Source organism: Corvus moneduloides, chromosome 2, assembly GCF_009650955.1.
Source record: "Corvus moneduloides isolate bCorMon1 chromosome 2, bCorMon1.pri, whole genome shotgun sequence".
NCBI classification, from domain to species: Eukaryota; Metazoa; Chordata; class Aves; order Passeriformes; family Corvidae; genus Corvus; species Corvus moneduloides.
This window is the reverse complement of record NC_045477.1, coordinates 52,148,850-52,167,389: the sequence shown is the minus strand read 5'-3', so window position 1 is coordinate 52,167,389 and position 18,540 is coordinate 52,148,850. Positions and strand designations below refer to the sequence as shown.

The following is an 18,540-nucleotide window of genomic DNA, read 5'->3' as shown; positions in this document are numbered from 1 at the left end:
CTGGTTTGCAGGGTCAGTCATGAAGACCGATTTTTTTTTTTTTCTTTATTGTTGTATAGAGAATTACATACTTCAAAATGAAAAGTTGGTTCCTCAGAAAAAATGTTTTTATCCTGTCTTTTTATCACGTGTGTGATTTTCATCAGTGTTTTTTTCTGCAGTCATAAAGGACAGCACTTAGAGTTGCAGCTGCTAAGCTTTTTTACTGAAGGTAGTGTTGTATGAAAGAGTTGATTTGCTCAGCTTCGCTTTGTGGTTGTTTTCAGCTTGCTTGTGCAGGTGCTTGTGGTGCTCTTCCTGTTATAATCTACTAACCTAACCTCCTCCACCTTTTCTCTAGTACCTCTTATGATGGACGAAGCTTTGGATTATCTAGAAAAAAGACAGGTATTCTTGCATTCAAAATTCTTTTTTTTTTTCTGTGTATTGTGTATAACAAGTCAGTGATCAAGTCACTTTGTTATGTTAGTGTACATTAGAACAGTAATACCTGGCTGCTTATAAGTAATGCTTCTGTTTCTTATCAGTTATTTTTAGATCAAGTGCCAGAAAGGATTTTTAAATTAAGTAAAAATTTAATATACTATTATAGGATGAAAAAATCTTCGTATGCATGAAATCTGTCCAAGACAGAGCTAAGGATTAACTATGCATTTAACTTTCTAAACTAAGTCCTGGTTTGTTCCAACGAGTTTCTTAAGCATCTGTTCTGCATTAGGGTTTGTTCTCTGCATAAGAAGCTCATTGTGAAAGTTTGTGGATTTTGTTTTGGTTTGTTTTTCTTAACAGTGATGTTCTTCTGAGCTTTCATCTTCTACAATAAATTGATTTCTCAGTTCTAGATGGTAGCATGACAAACCAATGTAATTGTACATGCATCAAATGCGACAAAATTCTTTAATTATCCCATCTTAACAAATTTTCTGCATTATATTAGTGTCTGTTGGCAGCCATGAACGACTGCTAGGGAGAAAAAAGTAATGATGTTTGAAAGTCCTACTGCCTACTTAAGAAATTGGATGAAATGCATTTTTTCTGCTTTTATTTTCAAGAAACGAGATCCTTCATTCACTTATGAAGTGATAGTGGTTAATGATGGTAGTAAAGATCAAACTGCAAAGGTAAGAAAAAGAAGTGTCTTCCCAAGCAATCAGAGGCATGGATTTTTGTTTGGATTTTTGTATATTTGTGGGATATAACAATGTTTCACGTTTATATTTTGGTGCTTGAAGCAGTTGACAATTGAAGTTCACATTTCTGATTACTTTCTGTCATTTTCCTATATGCATCGTGGATGTCACATATGCACATGAATACACATATAATTCTTTTGCAAGTTCTAGTTTTCTTGATTGGCAACTGTGATAGCCATTTTCCTGCAGCTGAGATTCTAAGAATTCTAATCCTAACTTCAAGAAATTTTGCATTAAATACTCCACATGTGCATAGCGATGATGTGAATATGAATTCGAGGAAGCTAAAAAATCTTTTTAAATATCCCATTCGTACTGTGATTGGCAAAACAGCTGACACAGTTCTTTCCCACACCCTTCATGGGATTGTTCATTTAAAAATCGACGTGCCAGTAGTAGTATTTTCAAAATAGTTCTGTATTCTTCTGCTTCAACTTTGGTGCATGTGACTGGCAAGGAAGGCCAGCCAACTTGCAGTGGTTTTTTCCTTCTGCTTGGAAGGTGTTTGAGGTAGCTACTAAAATGCATATTGCTTTTTGATTTTCTGTCCTTAAGTTTGTCCATTAAGGATTGCTCATATATGTATGTGACTTCTGTGCATTCTTTCTGCCATCTCTTTCAACTGAGCATACAATGGCTGCTGGCCTCTGGACTTGAAAGGACTCAAGACAACCGTTAGAAAAAATTAGGAGAAAACTCAAGCTTTCTTTTCCCACAACATGTACTAAAATGTGCAGATCCTTACAGTGTGAATGGGATTTTAGATCAATGTGAATTTTTCTTCAAACCCACAAATAGCAGCAAGACAAGTGAGAAATAGGTAGCTGTCACAGAAAATTCTATTTCTTTTATTAACTATTGGTGTTAATAGAAAAGGTCTGTAATAGTATGATAGAAATTAAATTAGGATTGAGTTTTTTGGAGGTGGGAGGATGGGGATTGAAATTGCTTAGGGAAATATCCTGTTCTTATTGAACATTACTTAGTTTCTTCAGTCTTCTTGTTTTGATTGTGAACTGTTTTTTATTTTCCCAAACAGACTGCAGCGAACACTGGCAATGTATTGTGCCGACTGAAGTGGTTATAGCTCTGTGCTATTAATTTATTTTCTTTTGGAGGGTGAGCAAATGTAAACTTCTCCCTTGGTTCCTGGTTTTGTTTTATGCTGGCTTTTTGTGTATCTGTCAGGTTGCAAAGGAGTACTGCAAGAAATATGGAAGTGACAAAGTGCGAGTGATATCTTTGGAAAAAAATCGAGGGAAAGGGGGAGCAGTCAGGACGGTAATTAATACTTTCATCTCCTTCTCTGTTTGAACTACCTGTGCCCAAATATACAGAAGATAGAGCTGTTCTGACATTTTGAATTTAACGCATTAACAAAATGATTATGAGAAAACTGAGTACAGATTCTATAAATTAAAGCAAAAACTTTTTTCAAAATAAGTTTATTTTAGGTCTTGGTAGCAGTGTTGTCTTTCCAGAAAGATCAGTAGCAAAGACATTTTTTTAATATGAGAATTCAAAGTGGAAAAAAATGCTTGAATTTCATATTCATGTTCTACTTAGAAATAGGCTTGCATTTATAAAAGCCAACCAAAATAAACCAACCAAAACTGTTACAGATTAAATTTCAGGTTTTGTAGACAAAATAGAGCCGAAGTTGCAAACTTTGCTCTCCAGGTCATAGCTGTGGTTTTTAAGATTGCTGATAAACAAGCACTCATCCAGCAAAGTTTATGTTTACTGCAGCCCACTGCTATCACCCACACTCAATAGTCAAAACAGCACAATTTATGCTTTCACATAGACATTATTATAAAGTGAACTTGTTCTAAAAATAAAATAGCCGTTACACATTTAGAAGGAACATTTTATTCCTGTGATGAATGACACTTTGCTTTTCTGAAAAAGGGTGGTATCATCTGTGGCTTGTCAGTGATGTGTCTTTATCTGTATTTTCAGCTCTATCTTTAATATGTCAATTTATTTTTTAAGAAAAATGAGTAACTATAGGAAATGGAGAGAACATATGGAACTGTTTTGAGGTTATTCCAAGAGAAGGAGAGCAATTTTCTGTGTGATACACTTTTGTAATGCATAGTATAGAGTGAATGTGTGTACAGCTACTTCCTTGACAGGCTTTTCCAAATGCTCACATGCTTGGTTGTGACAGTACTTTTGTCAAACCCACTGCTAATTGTTTTTCAGTGATACTGTAACTTGAGACTTAATCTTAAATTAGTTTTGAGAAATAGCTCTTGAATTTTCTTGAAACAGTGTTAGGAAAAACTCGCACTACATCCTGCTTTCCTTTGCTCACATGACAAAGAAAAGCCATCCAGTGCAGTGGCAGCTGCTAATCACTGCTTCTTAGTGCTCCCCTCTAGAGCTGACTTTTAGATTTAGATTTTTAGTAGCAGCTTACTGACTTTTAGATTTAGGTTTGTAAAGCTTTTAGTTTGCAAGCTTTTCCTGAGAGAGATTGTTAGCCTTTCGTGTTCATGCATTGTCTGTCACTGTGGACACCTCAGTGTGAAGTCCCTAGATGTTATTAGACTATAAATAAGTAATTTATTGTTAGTAGCAGAATATTAATATACCTGTTGTGTAGAATCTGTGAGCTATCACTGTCTTGTTACTACATTAGGTTTTTGCAGTGTCTTGCACCTAGCTTTCAACAAGTAATTGATTTCAAATGTGTTGATTTTTTTACTGACTGTTTTCATTGCAGGGTGTCTTTAGTTCTCGAGGGAAAAAGATTCTTATGGCTGATGCAGATGGAGCTACAAAATTTGCAGATATTGAAAAAGTAGAAGAAGGTCTAAACAATCTCCGGCCATGGCCTGTGAGTATAAATTCTCATGCTTTTACTTTAATACACATGCATACTTCAATACACAAGATTGGCTTTTGTAATTCTCTTCAACTTTTTTGAGATCCAGGTGAAGATGTAGTTGTAAGTCTGAAAACTTAAGTGTAAGGTTAGAAACCTCAAGAATGGGCTGTCAGAAGGAGCTTCCAATGGAGTTCTGACCTCCTTTGCATCCGTTGTGTCTACTTCAAGGCAGTACAGAATGTTCTATTTGCTGTTTATGCTTCCTTCAAATTGTTTGAAGTTGTTCTGTTCTGTATAAATACCATGTGGTGCCTACTTAGTTTTCTTTGTTAACTGTTTTGTTTTTTCATTTTATCTGATGTCATCCTATATACCTTTAAGGGTGCATCTTAATTCCACCCTCTTTTATACAGGTTTTCTTTTCTCAGGGTCCTTAGTTTAATGACATTATTTGGAAGAACTTTTATTGTAAACAAAAATTCAGAAACCTGTGGAACAAGAACACCTCCCTGCATAGTCATTCTCTTTTGTGAGCTTGACTTGAAAGAACCGAGGTTTATTTTCTGCTTAAAGGCAGATGAGTGAGGTACTTGTAGCAGGTTTCCCAGAGTGCCAGAAGGGATGTGCAGCCTTCCAGCCAGAGCTGCAGGGGATGTAGCTGTGGAAGGGGTCACAGTCTGCAAGTGCAGGAGCACAAGTGCGGGACCCGATGCGCAGCGTGTGGCCCTGATGCTTTTCTCTACCAGGGTGGCAGCAGCTGCTGGTTCTCCAGCATTGGCCTCACACTCTCAAATAGAGTAGATTTGAGAGATTTCATGTGAGAAATAGTAGTGCAAGAATAATGTTAAACTTTTTGTTCTGGTCATGTTGATTTGAGATTATATTTTTGGCTGATACCATGGCATTTTATTTGTTTGAAGATACATCGGTGCAACAAGTACCTTATTCTGTTATCCCTTCCATTGTGCAATATTTAAGGAAAATGTACATTTTAACAGAATTTAGTTCTTAGGAATTCTATGTGCTTATCTGTGCTGTTAAACACATTTGTCATATGTGTCCAGTAAACAATGTAAGCTAAACCAGACCTGAATAAATTGAGGCAATTTGTATGCACCATGTGCAAATTGTAATAAACTTCATATTGTCTCCTTATTGTAGAAGACTGATTTACACTCAAAACCTAGCAGTACAAGAAATGCAGCTACAGGAAGCAGAAAAGTATACTGCTTTGAAGTTTTTTATTTTACAGTTGTCAACACAAGGTTCCACTGATTCAAAAAAAATTTGTTTAAGTAATAACTCTTTGAATTCCTGTACAGAAGGAGATGGCGATTTCCTGTGGTTCTAGAGCTCATCTGGAGAAGGACTCAATAGCAAAGGTTTGTTTCCGTTTCCTGCTGTGTACTAATACCCAAATATTTCTATTATTTGTTTCTGCTCTACAGATTTTGCAATCAGATAATCAATATTTGTAAAAGAATGGAAGCTAAAAGTAAGAAAAAGCTTATCATAAGTGCAGGATGTGCTCCATCATATACAAAGGATGTGTTCTAGATTTCAGGCACTTTGAACTCATTTCAGTTAGTGTTCCAATTTATGGATTTATTTTTTATTGTTAAGAACATCTCACAAGCAGAGCTTCTAAACCCTGAAAGAATTACTAGCTAGTAACCAGTACTAGGGCTGGAATGGAAGGCAGCTGATGAGTTCATTATTACTGATTTCCTTCCAGTGCAAGAACTTGGCCTGCAGATCTTGAAACCTGTGTAAAATGAGTTAGGGACAATTAGCAGCCAGCTGTTTGAAGAGTACCTCTTTTCATGGGAAAGTGGTTTCAGTTTTCTGTATTACTCCTAGTAAAATTTTTGAGTTTTGAACACACAGACAGTACTGTTCTGTGTGTGACTCTTGTGTAATAAAAAGTGATGCACAGGCACATGGCCTTATCTTGCATCTGATTTTCTGATGTCTTGGCAGGCAGTAATTGACAAAGCACAGGCATGGAACTTGTATTGCAGCAGACACATTGCTGGGCTCGTTTTTTTCAGTGTCATTGGATGTGCTCATCATGGTGAATGTTTGCAAGAGTAAGCTTTGTTTATACTGATGTTTAGTACTTGAAATTATTCAAAAATACATACACAACTACTAAAATAGTTACAGAAGCTCAAAAGAAGTTACACTGGTAATGTCCAGCCTCTGGTAGATCTGTAGTTTTTTCTCCTGGTTTATCGGATAGTATTGGAGTGGTTCACTCGAAAGAGATCTTGCAAATACTGCTGCATGTATATTAGCATCCAAACAAAAAAAAAGAAACAAACAAACAAAAAAAAACCCCTTCATCAGTATCAGAAACTAGGAACTACTACAGGGGAGCCTAGAAAAAGTATTTCATTGCATGCTCAAGTACTGAATGTGGGCACTTTTTTCAGTGCATTCATACTTCTTTTCATCTTTGAAGCTCTTGCTACATTAAGGAGAGGAATTGGAACAGGACTTTCATCTTTTAATACAAAAGTACAATTTTTAGGACGTGTCCATCCTTTGCTTCCTGTTTTTCCCCATATTTCTGATTTTTTAATAGAGGAATCACAAACTGGTTAGGTAGTACTGATTTGCTTGAACTGTGTAGCCCATTTTGTTTCATCACCCAGCTGTCCCTAGACTGGAATAGAAAGACTACATTTACTATAGTGGAAAAAGACTGTTGTATAGTGCAGTAGGTATAAAAAAATTGCAGAGCAATCTTTTAGATGTTAGGATTTCTCTCTGGACTTACTGGCATCTAAAACAGTAGAATGAAGCTGTGATAAGCAGCTGTATTGAATTTATTAACATCAGAATTTCACCCTTGTGTTCAGTCTCAATACATCAAGAATTCTGGTCTGCTTCCAGAATTGTTAATGTCCTTTAATGAATCTATACTATGACTTGCATAAATAGTCTTAGGAGTGATAAACATAACCCAGGAACTCCTCTTTGTGTAGTAAGTGCACAGTTTGACTGTCTGACAGTCATGCAGCCTCCTAGCACTTCCCTTTTGGTACTAGTGTGAGCCTTATGTTCTTGGTCACAGAGCCAAAAGAGCCAAAGAAGCTACACCAGATCCACCATAAACCTGGGGCAGGATCATTTTTCAGAAGGCAGAAGCGATTAATTTGGTTTTCCTTAATCAAAGGCTATTACGTAATAAGCCAAGCATTTTCTCATTTTTCAAGTGAGATTCTAAGTTGTTGGCTTTAAAGGCATCTCTTATTACCCAGAGATACTTAACAGTTGAATTGTTGGCTCCAAAAGATTTTACATGATATGTGGCTTGCAGTCATAGATACAATCACTTAAACAGAGCTTGAGAATGGCAGTGAGTTCAGAAGCAATTTGTGGCTCAGAGTTCTAGTTGTTTAGGAACTGTCTTGAATAAAAGACTAGGGGGTACCTCTGCAAATCCAGGCTCCAGCCTCTGGAGTCTGTGGACAAACTTACCTGTATGATTATCATGCCAAGAACACAAGTGTAACCAAAGAGTAGTTTGGGAACGTTCATCAAAAATATAAAATACATCTGTGAAAGCAAAAGAACAAAAGACATGACTGTAACATTGCTGGAAATATAAAATGAGATCTTGCACAGCAGCCTTTACTTTAGACCTAGTTTTCACTTGGTCCATCATATACTTCCAAAGAATCATGCAGTAGATACTATGGCTGTACCACTAGTTATTTAAAATCCAGGGGCAGGTTCCTGCTCTAGTTAGTAAAGCATAATCCAGAGTGAAAAACTGCTCTGAACTGGGGAGAGCAGAAAAAGGGACTTGGATTCCTCCTATCCTAGACCATACACGTGCCTGGCAAGTCTTTCCCTAGATCAAAATCTTTCCCTTTCAGCTAAAATTTTGTTTGACTGTAACAACTGGTAAGTTCTGTTTTCATTCCAGTGCAAAATACAACCAGTTTACAAACTTTGAAAGCTATCACAAAACAGGGTTACTGTCGTGTAAGACAGCTCTCTTCAAGCACTTCACTCATCACTCCAATGAAACCATCTAACATCTTGCCTTTGTCCACAGCGCTCTTACTTTCGAACTCTCCTCATGTATGGCTTCCACTTCCTGGTGTGGTTTCTCTGTGTCAAAGAGATCCGGGACACACAGTGCGGATTTAAACTTCTAACCAGAGAAGCTGCCTTGCAGACTTTCTCAAACCTTCACATAGAACGCTGGTAAATTGTTCCTTTTTTGGTTGCTAGGTTTTTTTTATAATTGAACATGGGTTTGAAAAAGTAATTTCAGTATTGCAGCTACAGCGAAGCATGTGATGTCTGGGTATAAATCCCAGCTGCTGAGTTTAGCCATTATAGTACTGCCTGCATGGCAGCTTCGATTTCTTGTTACGTTAAAGTATCCTGGTAATCACTAGAAATTCTATATTCCTATTAAGATACATTTTAGGAAAATAGTTGGGTATTTAATTTTATTCTTTATTTAATTTTATTCTCTTTTCTCAAAAGAGTTATGTAATCCTAGGTAGGATATTTTGGTTTTGTGTTGTCAGAGGAAATGGTAATTGATTAGGAAGGAAGAAAGGAAAAAAAAAGAGGAAAAAGGCCTCAAGCAACAGAAAATCCTAGTAATTCTTCCTTATTCAGCTCCAGAAAAAATTTCAAACAGACAATTTTTCATTGTGCTGTAATCCACTCCCTATTTCTGAGAGTCCTCTCTCCTTTTGCAGAAATGAGCCATGCAAGCAGTGTAAAAAACGGAGAAAAGCTGTTATTGTGATAAGGGAAGTTGAGAGTTACTAATCCTATTCAAAACTTTTATCTGTCTTATTTTTTATACATTACAATTCAGTACTGCTTAACCAAAATATTTTAAGTAAAATCAGTATCTGATAGATACTTAGAATTGCTGAGGACTCCAAAGTGAAAGCAAATGCCTATTCTTTACTTATTTTCTAGCTAAAGTGTTTTATAAGAGGACTACTGATAGATTAATTTAAGACAATAAAAAATTTTGCATAGTCTTTTAATTAGTTTAGAGCTCCTTTAGTTGTAATTTAGCTAGAACAGTTCCCATATGTGAGTGATACAGCCATGACTGCTGTTATGGGACTGAAACACTGTTTTCACACAAATACCATAATTTCTGTACATTTTCTATGCCTCAGTTGTTGCTAAAAGGGATAGTTTAATTAGGTATAATCAAACCTTTTCAAACTGTTGTCTTCAATCAAGAAAATCGCGCACGGGCTACCGCTTGCTTGACAGGGAGCAGAACTCTTGAACAATGTTCCTGTACACAAACATGTGCAATCCTACAGTCCTAGTCAATTCCAATGTGTACAGTTTTAGGTTGACCTTTGACAGCTACACTTCTCCTACAGACTGCAATTGCAAAGGTCATGTTTGGGCGCACAGATCTGGTGTGGAATGTAGAGCTACTGTTGCATTGAATCTGTAACTGAGGAGAAACAGACAGAAAATCACTTTCCCACCCAAGTGGTTTGCTTGTTGCTCTAAAGGAAACTGTAGCTGAGCCAGAAGTATGATTTGAGCTGCTACCTCCAAACCCAGTCTTGATCTATAAAATTCTGTAAATTTCAGGGATTTTCTAAATACAAGGTTAAAAATATATGTGAGGCCCAGAAGTGCACATCTCAAAATTGCCTTATTTAACTTCACTTTTTAAATTAAGCACTTAAAGAAGAAAACTGAAAGAAATAAATGAGGATAATCAGTTTCAGCTGTAAAAATGCAATCTTAAATTTTATTGTTTTTTGTAATTGCACTTATTGGTTATATAAAGTGTTTTCTAGATAAAATCTTAACAAGCTTTCTTCTGCTGCTTCAATTATCTAGCACTAAAGAAATGAAAGAGAAGAAGTAATTGTGCTGTACCCCATTACCCAGCAATAGAAGCAATGAAAAAGGGATATTGCTAACATTTTACAGTAATTATATTGTTGGTGTGGAACATACCAGATCTTCATGTCTTAGTTCCATGTGCCTTGTATATGCCTCTAGAAAATGAGCCTACTATTCTTGCTCTTCTATCTACAGTAATCCATAAACTAATCCCCTGTCTGTTTTCTTATTTATCTGAAATGTCCTGGTTAGTGATGAAGAATGCTTGTTTTGTGTCAAGAAAAGAACAACTCAAATTCTTCCAAGAAAGAAGTTCTTCCAATAATTCCGAGTCACAAGTTTGCCTAAAAACGGCTGTAGGTTTTTTGGGGTTTTAAAATTTGGTTTAATTCTGCTCAAACTGGCAATGTATTTTCTGGTTTTATGCTCATCTGTCAATCAACAGTCTCTTCATTTCCATATTGAACAGTAGAGATTTCAAAATGAAAAGCTGTGGCAAAGTTTGTGGAAAATGAAACCCTCTTAGAGAGAGAAACTCAGATTATTGTCACTGCTGAAGAAAAAAACCCTATAATAAGGTCTAGAAGGTTACTTACCAGTTCCACAGCTAGTCATTGAGCATGTGTAACTAGAAGATAGCATGTCAGTGCACAAAACAAAGTACTGTCCCTTTCCCAGTTAATATTTATAAGATCTGGAAATAAACTGGGAGATGGGGAGGTATAAGTATGTGGGGAGAGTGCATATATTCAGGGAAATGATAGTCCTAAGTGAAATGTCAGTGTTGTACAAACAATTGGGATAATTGCAGTTGGAAATTATATAGGGATATCAAACATTCATCCCATAGACCTCCCATTAGATTTCTTTGTATATAATTTTGTAAGAATCTGAAACAACTCAATACTGGAAACTTCTTATTTTAAACAAATCTGGCCCCTGATATCTTTCCATTGTGTAACATGTGTGTAAAAAGGCAAATAAAAACCGGTTAGACATTGTGCCATGGAGGTTCTGTACATATCATGAGTACAGAGACAGAAGAGTAAGAAATAGTAGTTGGTATTGTATTTCTGCTGACCTGGAACAATGTGGAGCCCCCCGCTGGGTCACAGCAACTTTATATTGAGACCATCAGCAAGGGGTAGCAGAGACACCACTATCGTGGCACTGGATTAGAGGCTCTGAAATGCGGGTTTATTTCTGCTTCTGCATCACTGCAGTGGGGCTACTTGACATCCAAGGAAGTTACTTGATTCTCTTTGAATCTTAAAATGCCACAAGTGGGGTGCAGCTCTGTTAGGTACTGGAGTGTTCAGTGCAGTGTGCTCTGTGCTCAGATGTTCTGGGAATAATGGAGGAGAGTGCTGGAGAATATTCAAGGAACAAGCAGCATTTAATAGGATAAAAACCATCTGAGCTAAGCACCCTGGTCCTTGAGTCTGCCAAGGGCTCCCCAGCTGCTGCACTGGAACACGTGGTGAGCTGCTGAAGGGAATGAACATCAGGCTTCTGCAAAAACCAAATCATCTGTCCTGTCTGCTCAAGCTTAGTCAGACTTGGATTTGTGGGGGTGCTACAGTGCTAGGTGAATTCTTATGGAGCACATGACAAATTATTTAGATTAAAATTGATGCATGACATGTTTACTGATGAAGTCAATATAAAATTACTATCAAATCAGCTATCTAATAATTCCCGCCTGTTTAGACCCTCACTTCTTTATGCTTTCTCCATGTTTTTCCCATTCCAGTGGACATTGATGTGAATATCACCTTTTGCATATTAAAAATACTAGAAAACAGACCAGATTTTTCTTCTTACTGTGCTGAATTTGATTTATAGATGCTTATATTTAGAAAATCTTGAAACTGAAGCATACAAGGGAAAAGTACAGTTTTATCATTATGGCAATAAGGATCACGTAACACTTTTTAAAGAGAGACCAAGATACTTCCTAGAATATTTTTTTAATCTAACCCTGAATTTTAGAAAGCATTTGAAAATTAATAGATTCTGCGAACTGTTTATGTATTTGATACTAGGAAATAATGCTTACATCCTAAACTAGCTTTTTTTTGTGAGTGTTCTCATTGTCTTTTTTGTTTAACTATCCTTTGGCTGTGTATATATGAATATAAACGAAACATTCTTGAAATTTACTTTCTAAATAGCAGAGTTTTGACATTAGTTTGAAATGAGAGCAACCTTTTGAACAGAGAGCATATGCTTTGTGTTTTAGATTCTGAATCTGATTACACAACTAATCTGTTTTGCAGAAATGGATGGAGCACATTTTTTAATTTAAAACTTAAAAGAAAATTAAAAGAGATATTATAAAAACATAACAGAGACAGCTGGAATTACTTCAGGCTACAAAAGAAGGTCTAGTTCTGCATCTACAGTCTTGACCTGAGAAATGTAACTGTTCGTGTTAAGTTTTGATGCGTAGGAGAAATACTGGAAAATTAAATGGTCTCACTGGCCAAGTTTTCCTATCCTAAATTTGGTCATTGATTTCTTCTGACAACAAAAAAAATGATGGATTTTCTTCCAGACAGAAAATGTCTATCCCTAGGAGAGCTAGACATAGCAATTATTGTCCTTAATGATAAAAGGAGGGGAAATTCAAAATGTAGTTCTAGTCCTGGATTGGTTGACATATTTTTGTGAAGTGGCAATTTATAATGGCATTGTACAAGCCAGCAGATCACTGAACAGATCAAATTGTGGCTATTACTTTTGTCTATAAAATTTGCCTTGTGTGCTGAACAAGCCATGCTGTTTCACATATAAAACTGTAAAGAGCAATATAAAAAAATGTTTGTTTCTCCAGTTTGTCACTAATCTCTAAATATGAGTTTTTATATAAAAATTCAGAAAAATAAGCATTCATATTGCTACAGGGATTTTTTTCCATTTCTGTGCCATTATAGACCAACACAAGCAGTGGAATTAAATGGTTTTTTCCTGGTTTTGTTCAGAGCAAGTAGAATTGTTTATGAGTGTCTAGTCAATGCAAAAATATTTTTGCTGTTTTAACTGTGTCTGTTTTGTCTTGTTAAAAGTCCTGCTCTTGGCTGACATGTGGACTTTCAAAAGCCCCAGTTTAGCTAGGGCAGTGCTGGCAGTCTAGCCCACTTGGCATCATGTTTCATTGTTAGACCTCTGACCACTGGCAGTCTTCGTTGCCTGTAGGAGTTCACTGGAAAAACATATCTTGGGTGTACAAAACTCGTAAATTCCAATTAAAATGTTATAACTGAAGGCCTGATTTTGTTTTTTGAAACACATAATACTGGACCAGAAAAAAAGAGTCCTAGTGCAATTTTAAAATACAGAATAATTTTTCAGGATAGATATTTTATAAGCTCAAGCATCTTACGGATTCAGTTTAAAAGCACTGAATTCAATTAAACCCCTACAACTTGGTGTTCAAATGAATTTTAGCCAGCATTGTCTTAAATTGTAACTTAACCAAAACACAACCATGTGGAGAATTTTTTCTTTACTTTGCATTCCATGTTTGTGGTAATTGAGCCACTGTTAGAAGTAGATGGGGAAATCATTCACACTATATATTTTTGGGTATCTAACTCTGGGTACTTAGATTGGAGCCTGAATTCTTTCAGGCTGGAGCCAAACTTGGTATTCTGAGCTGTGTGTCCCCCTGCCAAGAGGCAGCAGAACTCAGTACATGGTGTGAATAATACCTTGCTGTTTCTAGGAGTGGTTCTGTCACATGTTGACTGCTCACAAATGGCTTTGTGGCAAATTGCATGAATTGTGCTTACCAGCTCATCCACTGGTGTGGCTTCGATCTCCTCTAGGGTAGGCTCCATCTAACATACCCATGCTTAATCCTGGCTGTGGAAGCTTCTGTATGGTTCTCCTGTACCATCTGGATCTGGTGGTGTGCAGTATGGGTGTAGTGTAATGCTGTCAGTATATTGAACATACTGTGGTCTGTATTCCCTAACTATTCTGGTATACTGAAAGGTGGTGGGGAAAAGGGAAGAAAAATGATAACCCAGTGGTATTCTACTGAAGTCATTCTCCTTTCAGCTTTGAATAGTTTTTTTTTTTTAATTTCAGGATATGTTCGCTGTTACCCAAATGGCAACCACATGTAACAATATTAGTGTTCAACCTGATTAATTCCTGTGCTTTTAATCTTTTTCTTTGAGCCCTGTAGTTCACAGAACTATTTAATGTTGTTGTTCTGTGATGTATGTGCTGACATTCCAGTAATCAGTTGTCCACAGGAATTACTGCAAATAACTATTAGTTCACTAGGCTAATAGTTTATGTAATACTTTTAGAGCAGCTCATATAGTCTAATTCATCAGACAATTATTCTGCGTCTCTTAAGATTTTTAGTCATTTAAATAGTAAGTATCACAAAATTAGATTTCGTCTTAATACACGATTCATAAACAATCAAAGGTGAATACATTGGGGTTTTGGCTTACAAACGTAAAATGTCAGCAAAAAAATTAAATAATATCTCTTCAGTAGAAGAGACCGTGGAGTGATTAATAAAATAATATTTAACTGTCATGTAAAGAAAGCAGTGAAATGACAAGGCTCCTTGGAGCAGACTTAGTTCACTGAGGTAAAAAATAATTTATTCTTGTAACTTTTTTGCTGACAGTGAGAAGGCCCGTGTCCTAATCAAAATCAGATTTACAAAGTAGCTCTAAATTCCCTATACACAATAGCTGTAGTCTCTGTAGATAACATCTGTCTGTGCTGCTTTTGCTTATTTTAATGCTGTCCCGTGTGGAATCAGTGGCTCTCCTGTCACAAACACAGAGAGCATGAGTTCAGGTTGGTGCATGTGTGTCTGTGATTCCAGCAGCAAGCCAGCGTGCTGTGGTCTGTACTCCAGTGGGAACTTACCTGTGTCTGTCAGACCTACGGGCACATTTCAAAGTGGGCTGCTGTTGTTGTTGCGCTCATTCATAGTTTTACAGAAATGCACTGCTTAAAAGGAGAGAGTGGCTTGGAGTAGAAGGAAATAACATCTGAGCTTGGCAAGCAACCTGCTAAAGTGTGTCTTCTTCCTGCTCTTGATCACCTTGTCTGTTCCTTTCCATCTTTTCTCTGGTGTTAAATGGAATTACCAAAGACATGAATTCAAGCAACGCTTTAAGCATGAATTTTCTTTTTTTTATTGCTTACATTTCCTCCAGTGGCAAAAGATTTTCTTGCATTTCAAAGGAAAACTATCTTGGACTTACCAACGAGAATTTAAGGCAAATCACCAGAATCTTCTTAATTGTGATTTGTGTTCAACCCTGTCAATAGTAGCTACCGGCAGCTTCATGTGCTGATTTCTAAGCAACCATTAAAAGCTGCTGAACTACTGGTTGAATATCAAAAGTCTGGTGTGTCACAGGTAGAAGGCCTACCTGAGAATGCAGTTGCAGGAATGAAATACACAGACAGTTCTCTGTGCAGAGAACTGAGAGGATTAAGGTGTGTTCTGGACAAACTGAGCAGGGAGGAGCACCTGACAGTAGGATCACTGCCCCAATTCATTTTGCTGTACAACCTGCAAAAAATTGAGCCAACAGAAAAGACAAGTCTCAAGAGAGGTTTTGTGTTTTGCATTAAGGGGTCACTAAAGTACAGCTGTTGTTTGGATTCTGTTGTGCATGGTAACATAAATAATGTCTCACTTCTATGCTGCTACCTTGAGTTCCTTGACTGAGAAAGTAAAAGGAGAACCCATCAGATCAGCATAAAGCCACAGCAAGTAGATGTCCCCTTTGATGAAACTACTAGAGATGTGGAGTGACACTGTACATTTGACTGCTTGGTGTTTATGGTCTTCAAAAATGCTTAAACTGTGGCAGAATGAAAAGCAAACAGTGGGCTGAACACAGAGTAATCTATACCTTCAAAAACAGAGCACAGTGAAGTATTGTTATTGTTGTCTGTATGTGGGCTGTGTTCTGAGATGTTTAGTCAGGAAAATTAATTTCCCTTCCATGTGTATCTGACCCATAGAACAATGGTATCAACTGCATAACTGAACAATCATTTAATTAACTTTTGCACTGTCTTTCTTCTGGGAGTATGTGTGACTATATTTGGTATTTCCTGTTCTTCTTCAGGGCGTTTGACGTGGAACTTCTTTATATAGCCCAGCGCTTGAAAATACCTATAGCAGAAGTTGCTGTCAACTGGACTGAAATAGAAGGTAGGGAAATTGTTCATGTTCTTATAAGGTTCCTTACATGTCAATCCAGAATAACAGATCCAAGGTTATTGCCATACTTATCCAGTTTTGATAGCATACAGCCTTTTTTCCATAAAAATTTTGAATTTCATGTCCTTGCCAGCCTTCTGCCATGGCTTGGTACAGAAAGACTAGGTGAAGGGGTAGCACAGGAGAGAAACTCTGTGCTCCCACTGGAGACAAAAGTAGGGAATTACACTGCTAGGACAAAAACTGCTTTGGTATGTCCTCTTGCTGTGATGTGTTAATAAATTAGTGCAATTGTAAAACCCTGTGCAGGGAGTCTAACCATCATCACTTATTGGTTCAATTCCATTTCACCATGTCTTGTCTTCCAAAATCTTAAGATGTGATACTCTTTCATACCTGTAGGGAGGTCTCTGCCACTGAGTTACTGGGAAGTATAGCTCCATGCATATTTCTTCAGTGCAGAGCCAGCTTAATAGTTACTGGTTACTGCTTGCTTCGGCTCACTTACCCCCCATCAAATGCAGTTCCTCTATTTTTTTCCCTTTTCATGTCTTTATCTTTTTTTTAATCGGAATCTCTCCTCCTCAGCACAACCCCCGAACAACAGAAATGATAATGAACTGCAGTGATGATGAAAGGTGGAATCAGAGAATGTCCTGAGCCAACTTCACTTGCAATGTTTCCTTTCAGTGCAGTTCCACATGTACTTTGCACCTAACCCAAATGTTAGCAGAGATTATAGAAGGCTTGGTTTTGTAGTGTGGGTTCCTTGCCTTGCCTGAAGATTGGCACCTTCATATTATTGTTGTAAGACAAGGTGGCAGTCCTCTTCTCCAAAGTTGCTAGATAAATCATTTGCTTAATTGTTGATGTTCAGGTTCCTATTTACTTGAACAAAGCCTTGTCACAGAGAACACTGTGCGTTTTGTCACATACATGGAATTACTGTGCTGCTTGCAAACTAGAGTCTCCCACCTATGGCATAATGTAATTTCTATAAAGCAAGAGCTTTCAAAATGTAAGTTTTTTATTAATGTTGAGATCTAGGTTGTGGGGCTGAGTGTGCTGAGAATGCAGAGGTTCATGACTGCTTAAATGTGTGTCTTGTCAGTGCTCATTTTTTTCTAACAATGTCATTCTGATTTTCTTCTTCATTAATCACAGGTTCTAAGTTAGTTCCCTTTTGGAGCTGGCTGCAGATGGGCAGGGATCTTCTTTTTATACGACTGCGATATATGACTGGTGCCTGGAAGCTTGAAGCAAAAAAATGTAATTAGGTTATTTACATTTTCCAAATATATTATTATGCTTAATGGAACACGAGAACAGTTTCAATCAAGTGAAGTGGTGGTGAAAGCTGAGGTAATTCTTCATTGCTCCTGTTGTATGTTTCATTTTTGCAGCATGTATGTGTTTTATAAGATTGTCAGCAGAGAATTTGTACATTTTGAAAAAAGAAAGCATTTCCAAAAAGATTTTCTTACGTGGTAATCAGGTTTTTATTTTATTAAATACTAGCTTTAACATGTCTTATAAATTCATTCAAATAAATATATCTGCTTTTGTCTCATCATACATCTGGAATCTCCTTTTGCATATTAAAAAGAGGCACTCTGTTCTACATTGTGCATTGTTTTGCTGTGAATGACCATAACCATTTGTTTCTGTTATATCTGGAAATTTTAGGCCATATTGCAACTTGGAGTTACCATTCATGGTTCACACTGCTGCATGTTTAGATTCAATGTTATGGAAAACATTAATGGATTTTACTGAGTTATAACAGTAATATTCATAGAGTTGTTCTCAGGACTTTCAGTAGTCCCTTGACATTCCAAACGTTTTTGTCTGAAGCTGAAATAGTTTTCGTGATATAAAACTGCAGATCTTTTCCAGACTGTAGAAGGTCCAAGAAGAAAGCACATACAATTTTAAAATGTCTTTTATAAATATGTTTTGTTCATACATACTTATTACTGTGTGCTCAAGGCTAGGAGTCCTTGGCATCTACAGATCTGTAGTGAAAAGGGTATGGAAAGCTCAGAGCATGCAGGAGTGAGACCCAGTGTACGCTGGGGACCTGTGCATTAGTAATGCCAGTCTGGTGTTGTCACACTTCAAATGAGATCAGAGATGGAGGGAGGGGTCTTGGCACTTTCATACTAATGTCACTCTGTGGTACAGTACAGAACAGTTTCATTTGTGCTTTCAAAGTAGCTGTGAATTGCCAACAAACTAAGCCAATCTGTCTCTCTGAAACTTGTACAAATTTGAAGAACTTTAAAGAATGAACGATGTATGGTTGTACTTTCACATGTGAATTTACTGGTGATTTTTCTTACTTTTCTGTAATACTGTCTTGAGTTTTGCTTCTGTTAGGGTTACCTCAGTTTTCTATAAAGTGCTGGAATAAATTCTCAAAAAATATA

The 18,540-nt window shown here is 36.9% G+C and overlaps 1 protein-coding gene across 3 annotated transcripts in view; it reads left to right on the top strand.

The window, feature by feature from the left end:
• The window catches only part of ALG5 (ALG5 dolichyl-phosphate beta-glucosyltransferase), a 21,020-nt gene extending 2,480 nt beyond the window's left edge, over positions 1-18,540 (top strand). For all 3 annotated transcript variants that reach the window (XM_032099626.1, XM_032099623.1, XM_032099624.1), the window contains exons 3-10: positions 341-387; positions 1,053-1,121; positions 2,382-2,474; positions 3,925-4,038; positions 5,352-5,411; positions 8,099-8,250; positions 16,017-16,102; positions 17,276-18,540. In XM_032099626.1, coding sequence (XP_031955517.1) covers positions 341-387; positions 1,053-1,121; positions 2,382-2,474; positions 3,925-4,038; positions 5,352-5,411; positions 8,099-8,250; positions 16,017-16,102; positions 17,276-17,388 — 734 coding nt within the window. In that variant the 3' untranslated portion in view covers positions 17,389-18,540. The remainder of the gene's footprint in view (positions 1-340; positions 388-1,052; positions 1,122-2,381; positions 2,475-3,924; positions 4,039-5,351; positions 5,412-8,098; positions 8,251-16,016; positions 16,103-17,275) is intronic.